This window comes from Eschrichtius robustus, chromosome 19 (genome assembly GCF_028021215.1).
Source record: "Eschrichtius robustus isolate mEscRob2 chromosome 19, mEscRob2.pri, whole genome shotgun sequence".
In the NCBI taxonomy this organism is placed as follows: Eukaryota; Metazoa; Chordata; class Mammalia; order Artiodactyla; family Eschrichtiidae; genus Eschrichtius; species Eschrichtius robustus.
The window spans coordinates 61807105-61830127 of NC_090842.1; the positions used below are offsets into that span (position 1 = coordinate 61807105).

The window sequence follows — 23023 nt, forward strand, 5'->3', positions numbered from 1 at the left end:
GGATAATCCTACGTAGATCAGAGTATCCGTCCTGATGTTTGAGGAAACGGTGCAGGCTGTGATGCAGTGGGGCGGGAGGTGTGTGTGTGTGTGTGTGTGTGTGTGTGTGTGTGTGTGTTTGTGGACGGACAGGGGAAGCTGGCCCATGGCATGGGGGCTCCAGAAGCTTCAGGGGCGTCTTGTTGGAGAGGTGACACGACCAAGCCCTCCAGCTTCCAGGGCTGGGGGGCTTTTCACAGCTTGAGGGCAACTCCCTGGCACGTCTCCCTGTTGTATTTTCTTTAAAACTTACCGCAGCCTGAAACTCTCTCTTCATGTGTGTGTTTATCTACTCATTGCCCATCCACCCCACTGAACCTTGATTTCCTCCCAGTGCCTGGCATGTGGGATGCCTACATATTTGGTGAACAGATGGATGGATGAATGACAGAAATAGAATTGAAGAGACACAAGCACACAGAGAGTCAAGGTTTTGTGGCTGCAGCAGGAAGGAAGAAGGGGAGACTATGAGACTGCCCGAGGGGGCTGGGAATGCACTGATTTGGAGATAAAGTGTGGGTGAATTGCTTACCTGGGGACCTCATTTTCCCCAGAGGCTCTGGCTTTTCCCATGTCCAATCTTGGGTGGTGAACACCACACACAGCTCCTTGTCTGTTGCGTGGTGGAGCCAACGGGGGCCGCAGAGACCCGACAAAGCTGGGGGCGGGGTCTTGCTAGGGCTGATGTGGAGCCACGTGGGTCTGTGCGAGGTCACTCTGAGCCTCAGTTTCCTCATCTGCAAAGTGGGGACAATGACAAGTTGCCACGGTGATCTAGTCAGATGAGTCACGGGAAGCCCATGTCACAGGCCTGGGCTGCAGTGACAGAGGAGGGGGCTGGCTTCATCCTGCTTTGGGGGATCCCAAGTAGATTTGGGGAGTCAAGGGCAGGGCTCTGGGGCCCAGATATCTGGTTTCTGTTCCTGGCTGTGCCACTCACCCCCGTGTATCCTCGAGAATTGACAGAACCTCTCTCAGCTTCAGTTTCCTCATCTGAGAAATGGACATCTGAGCTCCGTGGGGCTTTGGTGAGCATCCTAAGAGGCCATGTAGCTTGATGGTCAGGAGGGTGCAGGCTGGGGGGCAGGTGCCGGCTCAGCCGTGGCTCTGCCGCTGACGTGTGTGATGGGATCAGGGACTCTGCTTCTCTGAGCCTCAGTTTTCTCCTCTGTGGAGTGGAGATGACAATAGGACGTACCTCGTGGGAAGTTTTCACTGGATTATTGTTCCCCGAGATCTTATTTCCAAGGTGCTGTGTCTGAGCAGCTGGGGATTCCAACTGGAGGTCCTTATGGTTGGAGGATCTCCTGCCTGACCTGGGGCAGGGACCTTCCTCCCCTCAAGGCTTCGTTTCACCAACTGTAGATTATCTCCAGGACCACCCACAAGATGGGTGTGAGCCTTCAGGCCTCACCTGTCCGAGCACCTGCTCAGGTGGGATCCTGGACCCAGCGGCTGCTGAACCCCAGGAGCCCGAGCACCAGCCTAGGGCCCCACTAGCTGGTTCCCAGGGCAGGGATGGTGATTTCCCTGGCTCCACCATTTGGGATTATGAAACATCATTGCCTTGAAATTCACCCGGCAGGATGAAAAAGTGTTGCTGTCCGGCTCACTGTAAATTGTCAATGAAAGATAGACATTGTAGTTGCTGTCTGTGCTCCTGGAGGTTGACACACAAAGCTGTTCAGAGGAGGGAAGTTCTGGAAACCTCATCCTGTTGCCTAACCCAGAGAAAGGCTTCGGTGGGCGTCCGATATCATTTTTGTTGTTATCATTCTTTGCCGACATCTTTTCCACCAAGCGCTTCCTTTTTTTTTTTTTTTTTTATAAAAATTTATTTATTTTTTATTTTTGACTGCATTGGGTCTTTGTTGCTGCGCGCGGGCTTTCTCTAGTTGCGGCGAGCAGGGGCTACTCTCCTTTGCGGCACGCGGGCTTCTCCTTGCGGGGGCTTCTCCTTGCGGTGGCTTCTCCTTGTGGAGCACGGGCTCTAGGTGCGCGGGCTACAGTAGTTGTGGTGCACGGGCTCAGTAGTTGTGGCTCACGGGCTCTAAAACGCAGGCTCAGTAGTTGTGGCGCACGGGCTTAGTTGCTCCGCGGCATGTGGGATCTTCCCGGACCAGGGCTCGAACCCGTGTCCCCTGCGTTGGCAGGTGGATTCTTAACCACTGTGCCACCAGGGAGGTCCCGCCCTTCCTTATTTGATGATCTGAGGAGTGGGCAAACCCTCAGTCTTGGAGGTCATTATCATCATCAGCTGCTTGATTTTGGTCGAGCACCCACCTCCCCGTGAGGCTCAGATCTTCTGCCTGTAGGATGGGATCAGCCCAGTGAGAGAGATCTAGGCTTTCCTGGAAGACCAACCCCATAGCCGGGTAACTCTGTGTAGATTCTGTGGTAAAGACAGATTCAGTGGAAGTGGAGGCTCTTGTTCCAAGCCCTGCAAATTGTCCCTAGAGGGCAAATTCACCAGCCTCCCTGTTTCCACTCTCTCCGGAGGCTCCAGTGAAACATCACCACTCCTTGGAGAAAAGGAAGAGGACAGAGGAGGCTCAGAGTGGGGGCTGGGAGAGCAGGGCCTCCAGGAGGTCCCCAGGGTTGGACTCCTGGTTCCCCACTCACAGCCTGTGAGTGACCCTGGGCAGGTCATAGCACTTGAGACTGAAGATGTTCTTACCTGTAAAATGTGAACATATTAGTAATACAGTCTCTCCCTCCCAAGGTTGTGCTGAGGACTCAATGCCATCCTGCACTGGGAAGTATTGTATTAGTTATCTGTGGCTGTGTAACAAGTTAGCCCCAAACTTAGCAGCTTAAAACAATAAATATTTATGATGTTGTATAGTTTCTGAGGTCACAGGAATCCAGGAATGACATTGCTGGATGATTCTGGCTCAGGGTGTCTCGTGCTGTTGTAGTCAGATGTCATTTGGGGCTGCAGTCATTTGCAGTCTTGGCTGAGGCTGGAGAATCAGCTTCCCTGGGGGTTCATTCCCATGGTTGTTGGCAGGAGGCCTCAGTTCTTGCCACACAGACCTCTCCATACATAGGACTGCTCAAGCATCCTCAGCATGGCAGCTCGCTTTCCTAGAGAGAGAGGGCCAGCCTCAGAAGTCACACTGTCATTTCCACAATATCCTGTTGGTTGCATACGTAGCCCTGCTCCGTGGGAGGGGACAATTTAGGGTGTAAATACCATCCATTACCTAGGACACCACTTGATTCTTAGGATTTATGTGGTGGTTTTTACTTTTATGATTATTATCAGCACTGAGCATCCCCGTGACTTTCCTATCAGGTCCTACATAATCTTAGTCCACTTTCTGCCCTGGTCACTCTGCTCCCGTTAACACTGGACACCTTGATTCTCCTCCATAAGACAAAATGATTCCAGCCTCCAGAACTTTGCACCTGCTGTTCCCTTTGCCTGGAGACCTCTACCCCGAGATCCTCCCACGGCTGATACGGAGTCCTTCACTTTGCAGCTCCAAAGTCACCTTCTTAGAGAGACGTCTTTCCCTGATCAGTCACCTAAATTAGATGCCTCATCCTTACCCCAAACCCTGTCACTCTCCTATTACCGCATTTAATTTTTCTTGGAGTTCTTGAAACTTTCCGAAAGCATTTTGATTCTCTAAAAAAAATCTATTTCCTTGTTCACTGTTTGTTTCCCTGACTGGGAACTCGAAGTTCAATCCCATGAGAACAGAGATGCTCTGTGTCTTCTTTCTTGCTGTATCCCTAGTGCCTAGAACTCTCAAAAATCTTTACTGAATGGACAGCAGAACTTCAATTTATGATAAATAGAACTCTCCCTCCCAAGGGAGTGTTGAGAAGGACAGGGCAGTGAGAGAAGGAAGGGGTGGGAGCTCAAATAAATGTCATCCATTTTTTAAGCATTTATTTATTTTTCAGATATTTATTGGGGGGCACTGGGGACACCGCAGGGAGTGAAACATTCCTAGTCTCTGTTCTCAGGTAGCTGACAGGATTGGGGGAGACAGGTAAACTCATAAATATGGCATATTTAACAGGTGTGATTCCTGAAGAACAGGAGAAAGAAATTGTGTGTGTGTGTGTTTGTGTGTGTGTGTGTGTGTGTGTGTGTGTCTGTAATCCCGTTTAGGGTGTGGGCTGGCTTTCCTGGGAAGTTATGTTTGAGCTGTGACCTGGAGGAGGAGAAGGGGTTAGTTAGCTGGTGAGAGGGGTCTTTGGACTGGGGGTGGAGGAGGCATTCCTGGCCTGGAACAGCTTATTGGAAGTTTCCAGAGAGGCCGAGAGGTCTCCTGGGGCCATCTTAACTAGGGCGATAGGGAGCCCTGGAAAGGTTCTTTCTCTCACTTTTATTTATTTATTTATTTTTAAAAGGAGAACTTTTAATATTTATTTACTTATTATTTATTTATTTTGGCTATGCCGGGTCTTAGCTGTGGCACACGGGATCTTTTAGTTGCGGCATGCGGACTTCTTAGTTGCGGCATGCGTGCGCAATCTAGTTCCCCGACCAGGGTTGGAACCCGGGCCCCCTGCATTGGGAGCACGGAGCCCTACCCACTGGACCACAAGGGAAGTCTCTCTCTGTCTTTTAAATAGATGGTATTCTTGGTTTTGTTGTTGGAAAGGTAACATACACACTCATGGTTAAAAAGTAATCCAAACTGTAAAAACAAGGTATGGATATAACACAGCTCCCCAGAGGCAACCACTTTTACTACATATTGTGTCCTTCCTGGGAATTTTCTATGCAGATACAGATATACATTTATATAAATATATTTTATATGTATATATCGCTGCCTTGTTTTTAAAAATCACAAATGGTAGCATGCTATACACACTGTTTTTTCCCTTTGAAATATATATATATATATATATATTCAAAGGATATATTCCTTTGAATATAATATATATTGTATATATAATTTGGTAATATATGATATCTAATACACACACACACATACCTATTGCCAAAGTGTAATAAAAAAAATTAAAAACCTGACTCTTAGGCACATGTAATAAGCACAGGTCAAAGATTTATTTAACTCATGAATGAGGGAACTGGATGTTTCAAAGGAGAATTCAAAGAGCAGAGGTTAATACCATTATTCAGGAAAGGCATGCCAAAACAAGTTGGTCAGTTTAGATATGAAGCTGGTTCAAGTCCTACAGGGCAGCAAAACTAACCTCTGAGGTTATCTTTTCTACCAGGGACAAATGATTGGCAACCAAACTTCTGGAAGTTACCATTTACCTTGCCAGTGTCTGGATCCTAATTGATAGTGAATAATCAATTGAACAAAGGTACAGTCCCCTAGAAAAGGAAATAATGCTTGGGTTGGTCTGCTAGGTGAGGCTCCAGGACAACCAGGAAGTGACATGCTGTCATCCTTTTGTCTCATTGCCAAGTTTAAGATAATCTTTCTTAACTATATACTAGAGGTCTTTTCAAATCCATTCATAGAGGACAACCTTATACTTTTTTAATGACTTCATAGTATTCTCTTGCATGGATGTGCCATAATCTTAACATAACTTACTTGATTTACATAATTTACTTACTATGTCCCCTTTGGTGGTCATATAGGCTGTTTCCACATTTGGCAATTATAAATATGCTGCATTAAAAGTCCTAGCTTGGGTGGGGAGGAATAAATTAGGAGTTTGGGATTAACAGATATACACTACTATATATATAGGAGATAAACAGCAAGGACCTACTGTATAGCACAGGGAACTATATTCAATATCTTGTAATAAACAATAACGGAAAAGAATATGAAAAATAATATATATATGTAGAACTGAATCACTTTGCTGTACACCAGAAACTAACACAACATCGTAAATGAACTATACTCCAATGAAAGAAAACTCCTAGCATAAAGTCTATGCAAACATCTGCTTGCAAATAATAATAACTGCCCACAGTTTTGTAGCATTTACTGCGTGTCAGGTGTTATTTAAAGTATCTGATGCACATTAATTCGTTTGACCCTCACATCAACCTAAAGATGTAAGTTCTATTTTCATTCCCATTTTCTTTTTTTATAAATTTATTTATTTTATTTATTTATTTTTGGCTGCGTTGGGTCTTCGTTGTGGCATGTGGGCTTTTCATTGCGATGGCTTCTCTTATTGCGGAGCATGGGCTCTAGGCGTGAGGGCTTCAGTAGTTGTGGCACGTGGGCTCAGTAGTTGTGGCTCATGGGCTCTAGAGTGCAGGCTCAGTAGCTGTGGCGCACGGGCTTAGTTGCTCTGCGGCATGTGGGATCTTCTTGGACCAGGGCTAGAACCTGTGTCCCCTGCATTGGCAGGTGGATTCTTAGCCACTGTGCCACCAGGGAAGTCCCTCATTCCCATTTTCTGATGAGGTGACCGAGGCACATTGAAGGCAAATTGCTGGGACCAAGGAAAGATGGCATTTTCCTTTGATAAATGTTTCCAGTTCATTCCATCCACATTGCCACCGCCCTGACATGGGAAACCTGTTTCTCCACTCTGAGGCCAGCCCTGGAATTACCAAGACTCTTTGTTTTTGTTTTTGTTTTTTTAAAATGATATTTTATGGATTTATTTTTGGCTGCTTTGGGTCTTCGTTGCTGCACGCGGGCTTCCTCTAGTTGCGGCGAGTGGGGGCTACTCTCTGTTGCGGTGCGCGGGCTTCTCATTGCGGTGGCTTCTCTTGTTGCGGAGCACGGGCTCTAGGTGCGCGGGTACCAAGCCTCTTTGATCTTTGCCAAAAGCTGATGGGTCAAAACTGGTTGAGGAGGATCATCGCTTACTGTCGTTTGACTGTGACTCTCCCTTGGGGTGACCATCTATCCCGATTTGCCTGGGACTCTTCCAGATTTGGCACTGAAATTCCACATCCCTAGAAACCCTTCCATCCCTGGCAGACAGGGACAACTGGTCACCGTACTTACCATGATTCTGCGTGAGGCTGAACATCTTTTTTGTGGTTCTAGAAGAAAAAAGATCTTAGACAAGGGAGTGGCAGGAAGGTTTTTTAAAGGATAGAGTAGGAACAAGAGCTTCCATTTACATGCTCATTACAGCTTTCGCTCTCTGCTTTACAGAGTCTCACTGAAGCTTTGATGACCTTAAGCAGAGGGCTCTTTTATAGGTGGGGAAACTGAGGCACAGAGAGGAGGATAAGTTGCCCAAGGTCACGCACCTAAGAAGAGACTGAGGCAGGATTTGAACCATGCGGTGATGAACTGGGGAGTGTTTGAGTACCCACCCTTCTCTTGCAGGCCCACTGACCTGGGCCCCAGCATCCCTGAAGATCATGATGGCGTATATGAACCCGGGGCCCCACTATTCTGTCAACGCCTTGGCCCTGAGTGGCCCTAGTGTGGATTTGATGCACCAAGCTGTGTCCTACCCAAGTGAGTACAGTCCTCCTTCCAGCCACCCCCAGCTGCCCCCCATCTTCTGGGGACCTCTGGGGTCCCTTGCCCTCAGGAGGAGGATGGGGTGACATCAGGGCCATACACCAGCCAAATGTGTTCACCTGTAAGTGCAAAACACCCCTCCACATCTCTTAGGGATGCAGGCAAGCATAAGGACAGTCATAGAAATTTAGCATAGCCGTTCCCTCTGGGGTGAAGGAGGGAAGCGATCTGGAAGGGGGAACCAGAGGAATCCCCACCTGTTAGCAGTGCTTTATTTCTCAAAGAAGGAAGCACTCTGTTTTTGGTGGCATTATTCTTTAGGTGTTTTTAAAAAAATTTATTAAGTTGACTATTATGGACCTGCCGCTTTTATAGGCTGTATATCCAAAGTGTCATGTTTCAACTGAATGTCTTAGTGCAGAAGAAATTTTAGAAAGGGGATGAAAATCAAACTCATATACCTCCTTACATGGCTAAAGCCAGGTCTCCTCAGGGAGAAGCATGAGCCGCCCAATGACAAAGGGGGACCCCATTTCCCAGGGGCACAGCGTGAGGTCTAGAAGTTCAGGGAATCGGCACCCCCTTAGTTTGGACAGATGAACACCCAGAAGGGGCTTCTCGGCATCCCGTGTACGCTCAGGACCTCATATCAGCAGATGAAGAGAATGGGGCCTCAGGTCACCTGAAGGTCCCATTTTCCTGTCCCTACACCAGGCGCCCCGAGAAAGCAGCGGCGGGAACGGACCACCTTCACACGAAGCCAGTTGGAGGAGCTGGAGGCCCTGTTTGCTAAGACTCAGTACCCGGACGTGTATGCCCGTGAGGAGGTGGCTCTGAAGATCAACCTGCCTGAGTCCAGGGTTCAGGTGGGATGTTCTGGTCTCTGGGCTCCTCTGGTCCTTCCTGGGACCCAGAGAGAAGGGAAGAGGGAGAGGTCACAAAGTAACAGCCAAAGTCATAAAGTGCCCTAGTAATCCCTTGCCTCTATTATTTCGCTGGCTTCTTCTCTTACACTCCTACCCCTTCTCACTCCACTCCAGCAACACTGGCCCCTGGTCCTTCCTCTAGCACGCCCACCAAGCACACTCCTGCCTCAGGACCTTTGCACTCTCTGTTCCCTCTACCTGGAAGGTATATTCCCCATCACCGTCTTCAAGTCTTTATCAACCAATCAAGTCACCTTGCTAGTCAATGAGACCTACACCGCCTTTGGCATTTGAAGCCTCAACTTTCTCCTGCCACCCCACCCTGCTGCCCGCCCTTATCCTGATCAACTGGTTCTTTCATAGTATTTATCACTTTCTAAATACTATGTGATTTGCTTACTTCCTGTTTATTTTTAACCTGTCTCTCTCAACTAGAATGTCAGCTTCACTTGTGTGCCCCAAAGTAGTAGAAGATGGTTAATCCATGGATGGATGGATGGATAGATGGGTAAATGTATATATGTGTGTTTGTATGATTGTATGTGTGTACGATGTATGTATGAATGTATATATGCTTGTTTGTATGATAGTATGTGTACATCTGTACATAGCATTGGACAGATGAAAGCATGTATGTATGTATTATTCTATGTGTACACACACAACTGTATGTATGTATGATTATATGTATGTGCATGTGATTAGATGTATGTATGTATGTGTGGTTGTACGTCTGCATGTATGTGTGAATGATTAGATGAATGGATGGATGAAGGTATATGTATAGGTTTGTCTGTTGTATGATAGTCTGTGTGTACATGTGGTTGGATGGGTGACTGTGCTTATGTATGTATGACTGTATGTATGTGCATATGGTTGTATGTGTGTGTGTGTGTGTACAACTGTATGTACGAATGAATGGGTGGATGAATGGGTGGATGAATAGAGGGCCCCATGACTGACTGCAAAGTGGAGAGCTATGACTCTGGCATGTCTCACCAATAAGCATCAGCGTTCCTGGGCACCATGAAGGCTCCCCTGGGCCTCCTTCCCACTCACCCACCCCGACATCCCCTCTCACCCCCAGGTTTGGTTCAAGAACCGCAGGGCTAAATGTCGACAGCAGCGGCAGCAGCAGAAACAGCAGCAGCAGCCCCCGGGGGCACAAGCCAAGGCTCGTCCTGCCAAGAGGAAGGCAGGCACCTCTCCAAGATCCGCCACGGATGTCTGTCCAGACCCCCTGGGCATCTCAGATTCCTACAGCCCCCCTCTCCCCGGGCCCTCAGGCTCCCCCACCACGGCAGTGGCCACGGTGTCCATCTGGAGTCCGGCCTCAGAATCCCCCTTGCCCGAGGCACAGCGGGCTGGGCTAGTGGCCTCGGGCCCTTCTCTGACGTCAGCGCCCTACGCCATGACCTACGCCCCCGCCTCTGCTTTCTGCTCTTCCCCCTCGGCGTATGGGTCGCCGAGCTCCTATTTCAGTGGCCTGGATCCCTACCTTTCTCCCATGGTGCCCCAGTTGGGGGGCCCGGCTCTCAGCCCCCTTTCTGGCCCCTCCATGGGGCCCTCCCTGACCCAGTCCCCCACCTCCCTGTCAGGCCAGAGCTATGGCACCTACAGCCCTGTGGACAGCTTAGAATTCAAGGACCCCACAGGCACCTGGAAATTCACCTACAACCCCATGGACGCCCTGGACTTCAAGGATCAGAGTGCCTGGAAGTTTCAGATCTTGTAGAAGGTTCTCCTTCTCCATCTCGCTCCATCTCTTGTCCCAACCGCCTCCTTGCACATTGTCTCAACCTGCCCTGGGGCGGCATCCCTGAGAAGGCGGCAGCAGCTGACCATCCCTTCCAAAGGTCATGGCCTCTTTGGCTCCAGTGCAACTTAGCCCAACCCAGCCCACCCCTTTGCTCCTGGAGAGCTCCATGAGTCTGAGTCATTCTCTCAACCCCAATGCCGTCTCACGTGGAGTCCAGCCGGCATTTCAAACCATGAGCCCCAGACTCCAGAAACCGGTGCTGAGAATTCGCCCTGAGACAAAATTAAACCAAACGTGCAGCTGATTTGGGGTGATGTTTAGGTCAGAATCATGGTGCCCTTGAACAAACAAACAGGTAGGGAGGCTCGATTCCTTCACTTTCCATTTGGGACACTTCTCTGGCATATGGGTAGAGATCCTTCTAGAAACTCCAAAGACAGACTTTGCAAAGCCCCAGGATGGAACCTTAGGCCAATTATACAGTTAAGTTCAGAAATTCGTTTGACAATTTTACAGATTTCACAAATGTCAGCTTTACATGATAGGCTTAGGGGGCTGTTTGATATATATATATATATATATATTTTTTTTTTTTTTTCTTCTTCTTCTTCTTCTTAGTTTCTTCTTAAAGACATTTCATCATTCATTCGTTTGGACATTGGAAATGGGCATATTTGGTGGAAGAATGGAAGGCAAGTTGCCTGTTTCACGTCTGCTTTGTTTTCTTTTGTTTTAGCATTTTCTAAAGGTGAACTTCACCCACACATTGGAGGGATTGTCGTTGTTGTGTGGGGTGCACCGACAATCGTTGTGGGTATTTCAAAGAGAAGAAGAGGTGGACAGGCTTCCCACCTGTAAATATACAAGAGGCAGGGGAGAGAAATGGATTTGGAGGCAGCCCCACATCCCAGACACACATTCCCTCTTTTAGATGTTCTGTTTTCAGTTTCGATTGTGGGATTGGACAATAAATAGAGCTTGGCCTGGGAAGTTTTCCTGGGGAAGCACCATATTTCTTTCAATGCAGTCTGACCCATGGCCACAGAGACAAGCAGTGTGAGAATTTGAAGAAGGATTCAGGCATTTTGACACTCTTGGAAGTTTGGTACTTTGGCACCTACCTCCTCAATCTGAGTTCTCCTTTCATTTTTGGATGGGGGGAGGCAGGAGCCACGAGCCTTTCACTGGCGGTGGGGGGGGTGTGTTTCACAAGGCAAGGGGTGAAAGAAAGTAAGGGGGTGGTGTGCTGGGAGATGCTTAACAATGGATTCCTGAAAGAAGAGGAAAGCCCTGATTTTTAGTGGTTGCCCATTTCCATGGTGTAAATACTCCCACCGTGGCTGATTTCAGGGCATCAAGCTGAGGTCCCTGAACTTGGAGGTGGGAAGAGACACTTGTAATCTGTGCTCATGAGCCGGGACAAGCCGGCTCCAGGCCCCCAATGCAGGAAGGAATGTCAGGAGGAAGACACAGTGCAAAGAGAGGCTGAGAGGTATCGGATGATTTTTCCGGGTCCAGGTCAGGAGAGGTCCACACAGCCTAGACAGCCTGAAGGGGACACTGCAATCATTAGAGCCCACAAAGGTGGTTTACTCAACATACTTCTCGATCATCTCTCATGGGTCTGAGTCATGCTGGGACATTAGGCCCAGAGTCCACTGTGAGAAGCAATGAATAAACAGAGAAGGACGGCATATGTTGGGGTACGAGATGGGGGATCCAGGCAAAATTTTCAGGGTAGAGACAGGTAGGAGATGACATTGTGCTCTGGATCTGTGCAAAAGTTGGGACCGGGATGCCATGTCCGTTAGTCATTTTGCAGAGACTCCCATGCCCTGAGCTGGAGGCTGGGGTCTCAGGTGTAAACAAGAGTCTCTCCCTGCCCCACGGAGTTCCCCATTCATAGAGGAGCGTGTGTCTTGTGCAAGCAATTCAAAGGCAGCTCGATAAGGAGGTCCAGGGAGGGCTTGGAGGATGGACACGATATTCTGGAGGAGGGTGGAAAGTAATAGTGTCTGGATGGGGGAGTCACAGTCACAGGCCAAGACTTCAAGAGACCCCTATCCTGGTGTCTTCTGAGAGTTCTCTAGGAGTTGGACAGAGGGAGGAGTCGAATCTTTTGGGAGATTCCAGGTTCCTTTCCCTGGGCCAGCCTCCTGAACATCGGTTCTTTAGATGCCCATTGGGGATTCCTAAAGCCAGGAAGAGTGACAAGGGAATTGGGGACAGAACAAGAGGCAAGGGGCCTCCCTCACTCTGTGTCAGGCCCACCGTCCTCCCCTTTCCCACTCACTGGAACTCCAGGTCTCCCTTCGCTGGCCACCTGTGGAGTGAAAATGATTAAAATGTTGAATCCCGCTTAAAGTCTGGGTGATTTTTTTTTGTTGTTTCCATGGAGGTGCAGACCTGGGGAAGTAAAAACAAGGATTGCTCTGTCCCCTCCTTCTCTCCCCCACCTTCTTTCTCTGGGGGCATGGGTGCGTCCATGTGCTTTCTCTGTCTGGTCACCGTCTTTTCCGTGATATCTCCCTAAAGCCAATTAGGCAGGGACATGGGCTCCAGACGGCCAGCTTCCACCTGCCGTGACCTCACTGGGTCCCTCCCTCGCTGCAAAGGAGTGATGACCATGCTTCCTGCCTCAGTGGTCCATATGAGGTTTATTTATTTATTTATTTACTTATTTATTTATTTATAGCTGCGTTGGGTCTCGTTGCTGCGTGCGGGCTTTCTCTAGTTGCGGCGAGCGGGGGCTACTCTTCGTTGCGGTGCACAGGCTTCTCACTGAGGTAGCGTCTCTTGTTGAGCAGCATGGGCTCTAGGCGCATGGGCTTCAGTAGTTGCGGCACGTGGGCTCTGTAGTTGCGACTCATGGGCTTAGTTGTTCCGTGGCATGTGGGATCTTCCCGGACCAGGGCTCGAACCCGTGTCCCCTGCGTTGGCAGGAAGACTCTTAACCACGGTGCCACCAGGGAAGTGCTGGTCCATGTGAGGTTTAAGCCTCCTCATCAGCCTCTAGTCCTCTGCAGCTTCATCTCACACCTCCTCCTTTCCCCTTCCATCCTGGCCACTTTCCATCTCTTCTCCCTGGTCACTTTCGATTTCCCACCATTTCTCTTCCATCTCTCTTCTTTTCTCTTTCTCTTTCCTTTTTTTCTTTTTCCCTCCTGACTATTGAGTGTCAGACTCCCAGGTCCCCATTTCTTTCTGATGGTTTTTGTCTTTTTCTTTCTTTCCCCTTCTTCGCTTTTCCTTAGTCTTTGCCTTTCTGTTTCTCCAACTCCAAGTCATCAATCTCTTCTTCTGTCCCCGTCAATCGCTGTGTCCTGGGTTAAAATGAGTGTGTGTGTGTGTGTGTGTGTGTGTATCGAACACTGAATTGATGAGGTCAGACAAACTTGCTGTCTGAGCCTGGCTCAGCCACTTCTGGTCCTATGACCTTGGGCAATTTGTTCCTCCCAACCTCAGTTTCCACATCTGTAACATGAGGCATTGAGAAGACCTACCTCAAGAGAATTTAATGACATCATTATGTTAAGTACTTGGTCCTGAAGCCTGGTCCATGCTAACAGCCCAATAAGCACTTATTTATTTTTATGGTAAAATACACATCACATGAAATCGACCATTATTAAATTTTAAAGTGTGCAACTCAGTGGTATTAAATACATTCACAGAAGGAACAAGGCATAAAAGGCTACATATCATATGAATCCATTTATATGAAAAGTCCAGAATAGGCAAATCCATAGAGATGGAAAGCAGATTAGTGTTTGCCAGGGGCTAGGGGGAGGGGAAAATGGGGAGTGACTGCTTATTGGGTGAAGGGGTTTCTCTTTGGGGTGATGAAAAAGTTCTGGAATTAGATAATGACCCAGCAATTCCACTTCTAAGTATATACCCCAAAGAACTGAAAACAGGTGCTCAAACAAAAACATGTGCACTCATGTTCATAGCAGCACTATTCACAATAACCAAAAGGGTGGAAACAATCCAAATATATACCTTGAAGACATTATGCTAAATGTTTATCCTAACCTAAAATTTTTCCTGAAATTGTACTTGTGCCATGCATAGCAACTTTATTCACAATGGCCTCAAACTGGAAACAATCCAAATGTCCATTAACAGGTGAATGGCAAAAAAAACTGGTGCATCCAGACAATGGAATACTCCTCAGCAATCATAAGGAATGGACTCCTGGTGTACATAACAATGTGGATGAATAGCACGATAATGAGTGGAAGAAACCAGGCTCAAAGCAGTACATATGATATGATTCCACTTACATGAAATTCTAGAAAAGATAAAACCATAGTGGCGGAAAGTGAATAGTGATTGGCAAGAGCTGGGGAATCAATGGATTAGATTCACTGCAGAGGGACAAAAGGGGCCCTTTTTGAGGTACTAGAAATATTCTATATCTTGACTATGGTGGTATTTCCACCACTGTATGTGATTGCCCAAACTCATCAAATTGTATGGTTAAAATAGGTGGAATTTATAGTATATAAATTATAACTCAATAAATTGGAAGGGAAAGAAAAGAAAAATTTACTGAGCAGGTACTATTTGCCAGGACTGGAGAAAGCCAGTCCTAACTCTTTAAATTCTCGAAACAATCCACCAGAAAGATGCTATTATTATCAGATAGATGCTGTGATTATTCTCATTTCACAGATGAGCAAACTGAGGCAAAGGGAGGTCAGGTGACCTGCCCAAGGTCCCACAACTAGGACGAGGTAGAACTAGGATTATAGTCCTTGTGTTAGGATGCAGACCTTCCGGACCCTCCTGGCATTTCCCCCTTCCTCCCCATTTTTGATCCTGTCTTTCACTCTTGCTTCTCTCTTGCCTGTCTCTTTCTTCTTTGGTCTCAAGCTCAAGGGTATTTCTTTCTTCTTTTTTTCCTCTCTTCGTCTCTCTCCTCACCCCCATATGTCTCTGACCTCCCTCCTGTTCCTCCTGATCTCTGAGCCCCTCCCTGGATGTTTCCTCTGTCCCTGAACAGGACTAATTTAGCAAATGCTCCAATCCTCTTATGATGGTCCAGCCTCAGCAGAATGGCAGGAGAATTAGCGGGGATTAGATTCAGACGCATGACCCATGGCGGAAGGGTACTTTGTGGAGACAACTGAATTTTAACTAAGTGCTGCCCTCCTCCGCCCTTATCCCCTCCATGTGAAATCATGTCTGGGACACACAATAATAATAATATCACAGCTAAACTCTTTATGGAGCGCTTTACTATGTGCCAGCCACTTCTCCCGTATTTCTCCCTGATTAAATTTCATTACAACCTCATGAAGTAGGGGCCACCCCCCCACCTCCCCTATTTTATGTATCAGGAGGGGTTAAGTAACTTTCCCAAGATGATCTGGATCCTGTTCCAGCCATCCTGGTGCTTTTCAAGTTAAAGATGAAGAAACAGAGACTGGGAGATGAGAATGGAATGGCCCTGGGACCACAGAGGCTGTAAATGCACCCCCTGTTTGGTGACTTCAAAGATGATGATTTCAGCCCCTCAAAATATGGAGAGGATGAAAAAGAGGGAAAGAAATCAAGAGGGTGTAGAAACAGAGCAGAAAATACATTCTGAGAAGGAGGAACAGAAAACAGAGCAGAGGAGGAGATTAGTTAGGGAAAGAAATTACAAGACAGATGTCAGGAGGGGGAGTTCGTGCAAGGTATTATTTCTTCTTTAACTGTGTGATAGAATTCAACAGTGAAGCATATGAGCCTGGAGGAGCTTTTTTTAGGAAGGTTAATTATGTATTTCATTTATTTAACATACATGTAATTGTTCATATTTTAAAATTTCTTTCTGTGTCAGTTTCAGAAAGTTGTATTTCTCCAGGAGTTTGTGCATTTCCTCTAAGTTGCCAAGTTTATTGGCATACACTTGTTCATAATATCCTAATTTCCATTTGATTTATCTATAGTATTCAGTGATATGTCAGATATCAGATAAGAAGAAAGATTAAAATCAACCATCTTTAACATCATCTCAATAAGTTAGCAATGAGGGAATAAATAATAAAGATGAGAGCAGAAATTAATAAAATAAAAAATGTACAACAGAAAAAACAACAAAGATGTAAGTTTTGTTAGAGACTAATAAAATCAATAGCTCCTGAAAAGAGTAAGAGAAAAAGAGAGAAATTACCAATACAAAGAAGGAAAAGGGGACATTACTAAAGATCCTACACTAAAGACATTAATGATCATAAGAGGATATTGTGAACAATCTTATGGCAAGAAATTTGAAAATTTAGATGACAAGATCCTAGGAGAACACAACTTACCAAGGCAAGCACACACAAAAATAGAAAATCTGAATAGTGCTATTAAAGAAGAGTAATCCATAATTTAAGTTTTTCACACAAAGAACACTTCAGGCCCATTTGTCTTCACAACAAATTCCACAAAACAATTGAGAAAGAAATTACATTGATTTTATGCAAACTTCCAGAGAATTGAAGAAGAAGGAACATTTTTCATTTTATGAGGTCTGTATAACCTTGATATCAAAAACATGGCAAGAATATTAAAATAAAGGAAAATTATAGGTTATGAGCTTAGATATAGAAACCTTAGACAAAACATTACTAAATGGAATACAGCATATATTACAGAGGAGGGATAATACCTGACCAAGCTGAGTTTATTCCAGGAATGCAAGGATGGCTTAATATTAAAAAACCAAGGAAGGTAATTTGACACATTAATATAATAAGGAGAAGATAATATCATTTCAATATATGCAGGGGAAGCATTTGATAAAACTCAAAATCCATTTTTAAGCCATTTTTAAAATTATTTATTTATTTATTTGGCTGTTCCGAGTCTTAGTTGCAGCACATGTGATCTCTGTTGCTGCATACAGGAGCTGTGTTGCAGCATACGGATCTTTAGTTGCGGCATGTGGGATCTTTAGTTGCAGCATGGGAACTCTTAGTTCTGGCATGTGGGATCTAGTTCCCTGACCAGGGATCGAACCCGGGCCCCCTGCATTGGAAGCGTGGAGTCTTAGCCTATGGACCACCAGGGAAGTCCCTCAAAATCCATTTTTTGACTAAAAAGAACAAACTCTTAGAAAAGAGGAACAGAAGCAAATCCCTTAATTTAATAAAGGGTATCTGCAAAAAATCTCATAGAAAACATTATGTTTCATGTTGAAATGTTGAAAGCTTTCCTTCTATTACTGGGAATGAGACAAGAAAGTCTAGTCCTCACCACTTTTCTTCAACACTGTACTGAAGGTCCATGCAATCAGGAAATAAAGATGTAATAAAGAAAAGGAAATAAAAGGTATAATAGTTTAGAAAGAAATAAAGCTATTATGGTTGACAGATGACATGATAGTTTAGTTGCGAAATCCAAAGAATCTATAGATAATCGTTTAGAATTAATGTGAGAATTTCACAAGGTCACTGGATACAAGTTAATACTGCTAACCCAGTAAAAGATTTCCTTTTACAAGCTCAAGAAATCGAGAGTCCAGACCAGGCCTGTAAGACAGGTCTATCTCTCTGTCAAAATGGAAAGTTATTGTTTTACTGCTAGCTATACTTTTATCCCAATGTTCAGGGTGGAAGGAAAATTCTTTAGTAAAGTTGTTACAAAGTACAGCTACTAGAAACAATCTAACCAATGATTGGATCTGTCATCAAATTCCTTGGTCAATACACGACCAATATAGGCCCCTCATAATATCCGTCACTGACTTTTCAGATGTTCCTAATGTTACCACATACTTAGGTTGACCTCTCTCTGGCTTAACCTTTCAGGTCCAAATTCTCCAATGTATTAATGTGTCCATCCCTTGTCTGACACTATCTTCAGTCCTTAGAGAGTGGGCACAGTTTACCCCAGGACTTTATTGCTCTGTTCCTTACTTAACTGACAAATGTCCTAAAGAGAAAAACACAAGTAATTTGTGCCAGCAACTCCCATATGTCAAACACCACATAGATGGCTTTTGGAAAGCCTGCAAGATGAATGATCTTTAATACCGTTTCATACTGTGTTAACAAAACTTCCAATCAACGAAGCTGTCAATGAGAGCACTCTGGGAGGAACCACTTGCACTCCACCGGGTTTGTCTTCATATATGGTATAGGAATTGACACTCCCACCCAAGGATGGGCACATGAATGTCTTAATGGCTGGCAGATAGAAGGTTTATGCTCATTGGGATACTGTTACTCCACTGTCTATGTACAAAAATATCAGTATGTCATTTTGATCCTTTTTTTTTTTTTAAACAAATTTATTTATTTATTCATTCATTTATGGCTGTGTTGGGTCTTCGTTTCTGTGCGAGGGCTTTCTCCAGTTGCGGCGAGCGGGGGCCACTCTTCATCGCGGTGCGCGGGCCTCTCACTATCGCGGCCTCTCTTGTTGCGGCGCACAATCTCCAGACGCGCAGGCTCAGTAGTTGTGGCTCACGGGCCCAGTTGCTCCGCGGCATGTGGGATCTTCCCAGACCAGGGCTCAAACCCGTGTCCCCTGCATTGGCAGGCAGATTCTCAACCACTGCACCACCAGGGAAGCCCGATCCTTTGTCTCGAAAATGTACGTGACTGTGCCTTCAGCTTCTAACAGACAGAACAGTTCTCAGAGCTTTCTGAGAGTCTGTCTCCTGGGTTATAATCCTTAGTTTGGCTAGAGTAAAATCCTCTTTTTCCTTCTTAACTTGATTACTAAATGAGTTTTGTCAACAGGTCTATTTTCCATGGTGTGAACCTGAGGCTCAGATGAACTTGGCAGAAAAGAAGGCTTGTTCCCAGAAGGAAGAGAATGTGGTCCAGAGAGTTCATAAAAAAGGAGTAAATGTTTAAAATAGACCTTATTTTATCTCATATACATTTGTATCATTAATAACTGAAATATGGGGAATTTGCAGTGAGTGCCATGATAATCCCCCCAACCCACAGTTGATTTCTACGGGGCTACCGCTCTCAGCAGCTTCTTGTATGTTCTCTTAGATGCAGGCTATGCATGTGGGAGCAAAATTGTACCTATGCCCTCTTTTCAAGTTTCTACCCTTCTTTGCCTTCTGTTTTGTTCCTCAAGTTTGGTTCAAGAAACCTCTGTTCTTAGAACCAGCTGGGATATAGATAGAGGGGTAAATAATGGAAAGATATGTGTGGGTGGATGGATGGATAGAAGGGTATATAATCTTAAAAACTATACTGGAATTTGAAATTGCATAATCTGGGGGTAGGAGGGAAGATTTTGGAGGGTACAAAATAGAGAGCATCTATATGGAATGGAGTGATGGGGCCAGAAGATTCTTGTGAGGAATAGAGAACAGTGTCTTGGCCACCCAACTAGGAGGAGAGAAGGTGCAAGATAGAGAGAGTTTGTCATGGCAGAGGGAGGGATAAAGGGTAGAAGGATGCAGCCAGCTGAGACCCCGGTTAATAATTATAAAACATTTAGAAGGACTTCCCTGGTGGTGCAGTGGTTAAGAATCCACCTGCCAATGCAGGGGACACGGGTTCGAGCCCTGGTCCGGGAAGATCTCACATGCCGCGGAACAACTTAGCCCGTGAGCCACAACTACTGAGCCCACGCGCTGCAACTACTGAAGCCCATGTGCCTAGAACCCGTGCTCTGCAACAAGAGAAGCCACCACAATGAGAAGCCCTCACACCCAAAAGAAGAGTAGCCCCTGCTCACCGCAATTAGAGAAAGCCCGTGAGCAGCAACGAAGATCCAATGCAGCCAAAAATAAATCAACAAATTTTTAAAAAAGTGTGTATATACATTTTAAAAAAGCATTTAGAATAATGCCTGGCACATAAGAAAAATGTATTTGAATTTCTCTCTCTTCCTTCCTCTCTCTTACACATATTTTTGTTTTTGTCTGTTTCTCACATCACCCTGTCTTCCTATCTCTGTATCTCTCTTTCCTTTCCTCTTTCTCTCTCTCTCTCTGTGTGTGTGTGTGTGTGTGTGTGTGTGTGTGTGTTCTGGGAGTAACCTCCAAGCTCCTCAAAGGCCCAGCACAATCTGGCCCTGGCTTACCTCTCCAGCCTCCTCTCTCTGCCTTGCTGGCCCCTTCTTGCCCCTAAAACAAGCCAGGGTCTGGGACTGAGGCCAAGGGTAGGCGCCAAGGTGGGCGAGGTTGGCTGTCGCTCGCAGCAGTGGTTCTCACAGTGGTCCCCGCTTCAGGCCAGCAGCATCAGTACCACCACGACACTTGTTAGAAACGCAAACTTTCCGGCGCCACCCCTCGACAGAAATCCTGTGGGTGAGTCCTGGTAATCTGGGTTTTAGTAAGCCCTCCAGGTGATTCTGATGTACACTAGAATTTGAAAATCACTGGTTTGGTCAACACGAGGTGCTGGTTTTCCTGCCGAAAGTTTTGATCTGTGTCTCCAGCAGGGCGGAGGCTAGGCAGCCTCCAGTGACTTTGCCCTGGGGACAAAACTCTGGGAACAGAAGTGGGCTCTCTGAGCTGCCGTGACAGCTTCTTTCCTGAGCAGATGTCGGCCTCAATGCTCCCAAGCATGTGCGGGGCAGACGTTGAGATAGTCCTGCTGTACGGGTGGGAAAAACCAGGACTGGCCGGGGGAGGATGGCTTCGCCCAAGGTCAGGCAAATGGTAATGATAAAGGCCTCCAGGGATCCCCAACTGCTCAGACACTGCACTTGGGATGTTGAACTCAAGGGAGTTTGCCAAATACGAGAAAGAAAAGCAGCTCCCAACAGCTGGGAGCTGGTCTGGCGCTCGACCAAGCCTTGGTGACCTCCTGCTGAATACGAACCACTTCACAAAGGGTCAGTCTTTGATCGTGTTGAAGTGATCTCTTGGGAATAATGTCTGAACACAGAGAGAAATGCAAACATTGTCCAAAACACACAAGAGACCAATGTACCCCATCCAAGCTAACACGAGTGACACATTCTATACAAATCACAGCTCTAACCACACTCCATCCTTCTCACCTTCTAGATAAGATACTTAATCTCAGAATTACCCCCATTTCCTCACAGCAGCTAGCCCGCAGCAAAGCCACTCTTTTTTTTTTCCCCCAACTGTGGTAAAATACACATAACACAAAATTTACCATTTTAACCATTTTTAAGTATACAATTAGGTGGCATTAATTATATTCACAATGTTGTGCAAGCATCACCACCATCCGTCTCCAGGACTTCTTCCATCAGCTCAGACTGAAATTCTGTTCTCATTAAACACTACTCCTCACTCCCTCCTCCCCCAGCCTCTGATCAGTCCCTGATCACCTCCAATCTACTCTCTGTCTCTAGGAATTTGTCTATTCTAGGTCTTTCATATAAGTCCTTGAATCTTTCTGTCTCTACAAATTTGCCTGTTCTAGATATTTGGCGTAAGTAGAATCAGGCAACATGTGTCTTTTTTGTCTGTCTTATTTTACTTAGTACTACTTTCTAGATTCATCTATCTCACAGCATGCATCAGAACTTCCTCTTTAAGGGTGAATAATATTCCATTTTATGGGTATACCATATTTTACTGCTTCATTCATCCATCCATGGACATCAGTGTTGTTTTCACCTTTTGTCTGTTGTAAATAATGCTGCTATGAACATGGGTGTACAAGTATCTGTTTGAGTCCCTGATTTCAATTCTTTTGGGCACAAAGGTCACTTCTTTGGGAACCTTCCCCAAAGTCATCTAACACAAGCCCAAATCCTATATAGGTCCTTTCAAACGCCCTCTTACTGAAATGCCCCTAGGGTTCCCATGGCATGTGTTCTCCCTCATTGCAATGAGACAATAAATTTGCTCAAATGCTGGTGCTTTCTGGATGGTCTTTGGCCGACTGTATTGGCAGCGATCACCAAGTCTGTCTCCAACACCAAAACATGAGAAAGCCAGATTCCCCAACCCCTCAGCTACCAAGTCGAGGCATGGAACCTCTTCTCAATCTTTGCCCATCTAGGGACTTCCCTGGTGGTCCAGTGGTAAAGAATCCGCCTTCCAGTGCAGGGGACGTGGGTTCGATCCCTGGTCGGGGAACTAAGATCCCACATGCCACGGGGCAACTAAGCCCGCTCACCACAACTATTGAGCTCGCACGCCTCAACTAGAGAGCCTGCATGCCACAAACTACAGAGCCCACGCTCTCTGGAACCCTAGTGCCACAACTACAGAACCCACATGCCCTGGAGCCTGCGTGCCACAGCTAGAGAAGAGAAAACCTGCACGCCACTACTAGGGAGAAGCCTGTGTGACGCAAAGAAGAGCCCCCTCGCCGCAACTAAGACCCAACGCAGCCAAAAAAAAAAAATCTTTGCCCAGCTAAACATCACAATGTTCCATTTAATTTCCTTTAAAAAGTAGGGAGGGCTTTATCTACCTTGGTGCAAGGTGGAGGAAAGAAAAATCTCCCATAAGAATTCATAACCACAAGCCAGTATTCATAACATTTGTGCCCTAAATTTACACTTCCTATGTGGGGAAAAAAAACCTAGAGCTAAGAATTGAGTTTAAAGTGGTCCCAGTGTGTAATGCCCCAAGGCAACTGGCAGAAGCAAATTTAAATCCTTTTAACCCAAAACTCTGTTGCATGTTTGAATTTCTAAAGTTTAATGGGGGGAAAAAAAAAAAGGGCAGCAAGTGTGTATAAATTCCAAAATGGTAGTGTGTGAAAAAAAACAAATCTAAGGGAAAAAACCACACAAACACACAAAAAAAGTAGGGAGACTGTGGAGGGGTAGGGGGGAAGGCAAGGGAAAGATTGGGAGTCTGGGATTAGCAGATGCAAACTATTATATATAGAATGGATAAACAACAAGATCCGACTGTATAGCACAGGGAACTGTATTCAGTATCCTGTGATAAACCATAATGGAAAAGAATATGAAAAACAATGTCTATATATGTATAACTGAATCATTGTGCTGTACAG

General features: G+C 45.9%; 1 protein-coding gene across 1 annotated transcript; it reads left to right on the forward strand.

The window, feature by feature from the left end:
- The first annotated feature begins 7321 nt into the window (after window positions 1-7321).
- On the forward strand, window positions 7322-10094 carry CRX (cone-rod homeobox). Its single transcript, XM_068528444.1, has 3 exons — window positions 7322-7427; window positions 8148-8299; window positions 9447-10094. The coding sequence occupies exons 1-3, from the start codon at window positions 7328-7330 to the stop codon at window positions 10092-10094; spliced, it is 900 nt and encodes a 299-aa protein (XP_068384545.1). The 5' UTR covers window positions 7322-7327.
- Window positions 10095-23023: the final 12929 nt, after the last annotated feature.

Coding starts and splice junctions, on each gene's coding strand:
- CRX (XM_068528444.1), top strand. CDS start 7,328: ATGATGGCGTATATGAACCCGGGGCCCCACTATTCTGTCAACGCCTTG. Junction 7,428..8,147: donor CCAAGCTGTGTCCTACCCAA/GTGAGTACAGTC, acceptor TCCCTACACCAG/GCGCCCCGAGAAAGCAGCGG. Junction 8,300..9,446: donor TGCCTGAGTCCAGGGTTCAG/GTGGGATGTTCT, acceptor TCTCACCCCCAG/GTTTGGTTCAAGAACCGCAG.